This window comes from Crocuta crocuta, unplaced genomic scaffold, assembly GCF_008692635.1.
Source record: "Crocuta crocuta isolate KB4526 unplaced genomic scaffold, BGI_CrCroc_1.0 scaffold466, whole genome shotgun sequence".
In the NCBI taxonomy this organism is placed as follows: domain Eukaryota; kingdom Metazoa; phylum Chordata; class Mammalia; order Carnivora; family Hyaenidae; genus Crocuta; species Crocuta crocuta.
Genome location: NW_027529672.1, coordinates 2,427,236 through 2,431,205, shown reverse-complemented (window position 1 = coordinate 2,431,205; position 3,970 = coordinate 2,427,236). Strand labels below are relative to the sequence as shown.

General features: G+C 52.9%; 1 protein-coding gene across 1 annotated transcript in view; it reads left to right on the top strand.

Annotated features, from left to right (window-relative positions):
* Nucleotides 1–3,909, top strand: part of MMP21 (matrix metallopeptidase 21) — an 8,009-nt gene extending 4,100 nt beyond the window's left edge. Inside the window, exons 6-8 of the mRNA XM_077762916.1 lie at nt 661–918; nt 2,884–3,056; nt 3,308–3,909. Coding sequence (XP_077619042.1) covers nt 661–918; nt 2,884–3,056; nt 3,308–3,607 — 731 coding nt within the window. The 3' untranslated portion in view covers nt 3,608–3,909. The remainder of the gene's footprint in view (nt 1–660; nt 919–2,883; nt 3,057–3,307) is intronic.
* Nucleotides 3,910–3,970: the final 61 nt, after the last annotated feature.

The window sequence follows — 3,970 nt, the reverse complement described above, 5'->3', positions numbered from 1 at the left end:
TCATCTCAGACCCTTGTGTTCTTGGCACCAGGCCTCTGCCCGGAGTAGCCGTGCCAGGGCTGCACGGGTTCCCTCAGAGGAAATCTTACTCTGGTGTGTGCCCAGAACCAAACTGCTCGCCTCCGATGAAGTCAGACCAGCCGTCGGGGCATCGGTTGTGTTTAGGGCGATCACATAACCAGCACCCAAACCGAGATACCTAGAAGCCTGGGAGTGCTGTGAACGAAGATTAGCCGAACAGCCCACACGGGCCCGCCGTGCTGCATACCCCCTCCCCCCACCCGCAAGGCCGCTTCCAGTCTGGTGTGGCGTCTTGCTTTAAGACAGTTTAATAGAGGGGCGCCTGGGTGGCTCAGTCACTTAAGCGTCCGACTTCGGCTCAGGTCATGATCTCATGATCGTGGGTTCGTGGGTTCGAGCCCTGTGTTGGGCTCTGTGCTGACAGCTCGGAGCCTGGAGCCTGCTTCGGATTCTGTGTCCCTGTCTCTCCCTGCCCCCGCCCGCTCATGCTTGCGCTCTCGCTCGCTCTCTGTCAAAAACAAAGAGTTTAATAGAAAACGCCAGCTTTGCAAGGGTCTCTATTCGAATCACATGTGAAAGTAGCAACAGATGGTTTTTGGCACCAGGTGACGAGCGGCTGGACTTTTTATTTTTTTTAAGGTTCGTGTAAAGGATCATTTGATACCGTATTTGACTGGATTCGCAAAGAGAGAAACCAATATGGAGCCGTGACGATGAGGTTCAGCACGTATTTTTTCCGCAACGGCTGGTACTGGCTTTACGAAAACCGCAACAACCGGACCCGCTACGGGGATCCCCTCCAGATCGCCAGGGGCTGGCACGGGATCCCCGCGCAAAACGTAGATGCTTTTGTCCACCTCTGGACGTGGAGGAGAGACGAACGGTATTTCTTTAAAGGTAGAGGTTCCCCCGGGTGGCTCCGTTCCTGGCGTCACACAGGCGCGTTCGGAAGGAGGGCTCGGGGCCGGGCGGGGAATCCTCCGTTAGCGCCCCTGCATCACGGGCCTCCGTTTGCTCCGCCCGAGTGGAAGCTCCGGGAGCCCAGGGTGGGAAGGCACTGGGTGCATCAGATGAACAGACGACCGAGTGCCCAGCTGTGCCAGGCCCTGAGGGGGCTGCCAAGGGCCCTCCCTGCCGATTTCGCTAACTCCGGAGAGGAAGAGCCTTGGAGGCCCGTGGCCAGGAGCCTGCGGTGAAGGAGGGGGAGCGGGTGGGGAGACCCCTGCCCCGGGGACTGGAGTCAGGGCTTGACGCAGCCGCGCAGGCTGTGGGGGACCCGGGAGCCCGCGAGGACACCGGGGGTGTGATGGGGGGAAGTGGACAGGGGTGAGGGGGGAGACACAGGAAGCGGANCCCGGGGCGTCTGTGCCCGCATCACGGAGGCCGGCTGCCCTCGCACACCAGGTGCCTGGAGTCTGCGCACAAACCAGATACTGTGGTGGCTGCTTTCTCTTTCCCTTCCCGGAACTTCCGCCCTAGAGGCAAGCCGTGTGGCCTCCGTGTGCCCGCGCCCCGGGACTGGGGCNCACGAGCCAAACCTAGAGGAAGCCGCGTGTAGGTTTTGCCATAAGAAAAACCTGAATTTTCTCTCCATCGCACAAAGGAAGAGTGGAGCTCAGTTACGTGAACAAACTGCCCAGGGTGGAGTTTTCTAGGTCAGATCTCTCAGGCTGGGAGCACATCTCAGGGTCCTAAGTCCCGGAGAGCTGCTACAGGCAACAACACCCCGTCGTTACAGAGTGAGGTCACTCAGGTCACGGCGGGGGCTGTGGGACACGGGGGTGTTTTATACTCGGAGCCGTAAGAACCTCTCACATTTAACGCGCCGAGAATACTTTAAATTCAAACATCCCAGTTAGAGTGAACTGCACCACCGGCTGGCAAACGTCACTGTTTTCTCTCCACGGTAAGCCTCTCGGGATGGGGGCAGAAGCGGGGTCCCAGGGGGAAGGAAGCTCCCGGGGCGGCTGCTACGGAACGGAACTGCCTGTGGGTTGTAAGCGGTGAACACGATTATTCTTTTATGCTGACGACATGCCAGCGTTCAGGACGAGGAACTAATAAGCAGAGTCCAGAATAGTCCCGTGGTGTTTCAGAGCATGAAATTCGCATTTGGCTCGTGACACGAAACAGGACCCGCCACGCCTTCGTAGGACCGTGGGTGGAGCCACTGGGGTGGAACTGGGGCGTCTCGGCCGCACCGGGTCCAGCCTGGGCCGTCAACCTGGATGAAGTACCTCAGCCCTGCTCCGGTCCCCTCACTTGTACAACAGAGCTGGCGGTCGAACTGCAGAATTCTAAAATCCTGAAAAAAAAGTTGGGGTGCCCGGCTGGCTTAGTTGGTAGAGCATGTGACTCTTGTGACCTTGGGGTTGCAAGTTTGAGTCCCACACCGCGTGTAGAGATTACTTAAAAAAACAATCCTAAAAAAAAAGACGATCATAAGGATCAGGTTTTCTATAAAAAGAGAGCTTATATTATGGTGGGAAATAATTCAGGGCAACGCATGGGTCCCTACCATGTAAAAGGAAGATCATGAGATTACGTAGGAAGAATGTGAAAAGACCCTATGATTTGTCATTTTGGTTTTAGGGAGTGGGGCTCGAGGGCCCTGCGAAAGGCAACCAACATTTTAATAGCAGCAATGACTGCCAGAACCAATCGAGAAGTAAGTAATTCAAGACTTGGGGAATCATTCATTTGAGTGGAGGCTTCACGCAGATACTGAGGTCCTGCCTTCTGCTGGGGTCATGGCAAAATGTCAGCGGTTGACTTGAGAGCTGTAGTGAAAGCGGCCCTCTTGGTGGTTGTCTGTAATTAAACGGTAATAAACCATATAAGCATTTTCTGTTTGGCTCTCAGGAAATCAGTTCTGGAGATACGACAGTGAAAAGGACCAGGCCTACACAGAAGATGAACACGGGAGAAGCTACCCCAGAAGGATTTCAGAGGGATTTCCTGGCATTCCAAGCCCCCTGGACACTGCCTTCTATGACCGAAGAAAGCAGTTAATTTACTTCTTCAAAGAGTCCCTCGTAAGTAGGCGGCTTTCCAACTTGCTATGGCTTCCGTCAGTTCTCACTGAAGCCTGTCAGAGGACTAAATTGTTAGTTAGAAGTTGTTCTCAACTGCCTCGCCCTGTAGGATCGTGGCAGATCCCATTGTATGAAAAATTAGGAAATTCAAGCCCAGAGAATTTGGTGCAAAGCCACAGATTTGCCTATCTCATCCCTATAAATTAATCTAAAAATGATTTTCAGAAATGCCGGTCTTACTTGCTTTGCAGGTGTTTGCATTTGATGTCAACAGAAATCAAGTACTTGATTCTTATCCGATGAAGATTACTGACGCGTTTCCAGCAATAGAGCCACAAAACCATCCTCTCAGAAACATAGACTCCGCTTATTACTCCTACGCACACAACTCCATTTTCTTGCTCAAAGGCAGCGTGTACTGGAAAGTGGCCAGCGACAAGGACAGACAACAGCATTCGTGGCTTCCTTCAAGTGGCTTGTTTCCAAAGCAGTCCATCTCCGAGAAGTGGTTTGACATTTGTGATGTCCACACCTCCACCCTGAACATGTAAGGAGAAAACACCGGCACATGGAGAATGAAAGGGATTTCTAAGAGAAACTCGGAGTTCTCTTACAAAGAAAATAAACCAGATTTTTAATAATTGAAGCAAACAGGACTAAAAATGAAAAAGCCATTCCTGGAACTTTTAAGATATTTGATTTAAAAGTCAGTTTTTCAGGCAAAACAAGTTACCAAATGGTTTTACAAAATTTTTAGGAAAGGTTAAAAAACAAAACAGAATCCCGAGGAATCCCTGTCCTTCCACCACCCAGCGCCCCCGTACTGATTTCAGGGCCGGACGGGAACACAGCTGTAGCCACAGGACCCAATCACGGAAGGAGACACAGCCCCCCCCCCCACAGAGGAGGCAGAC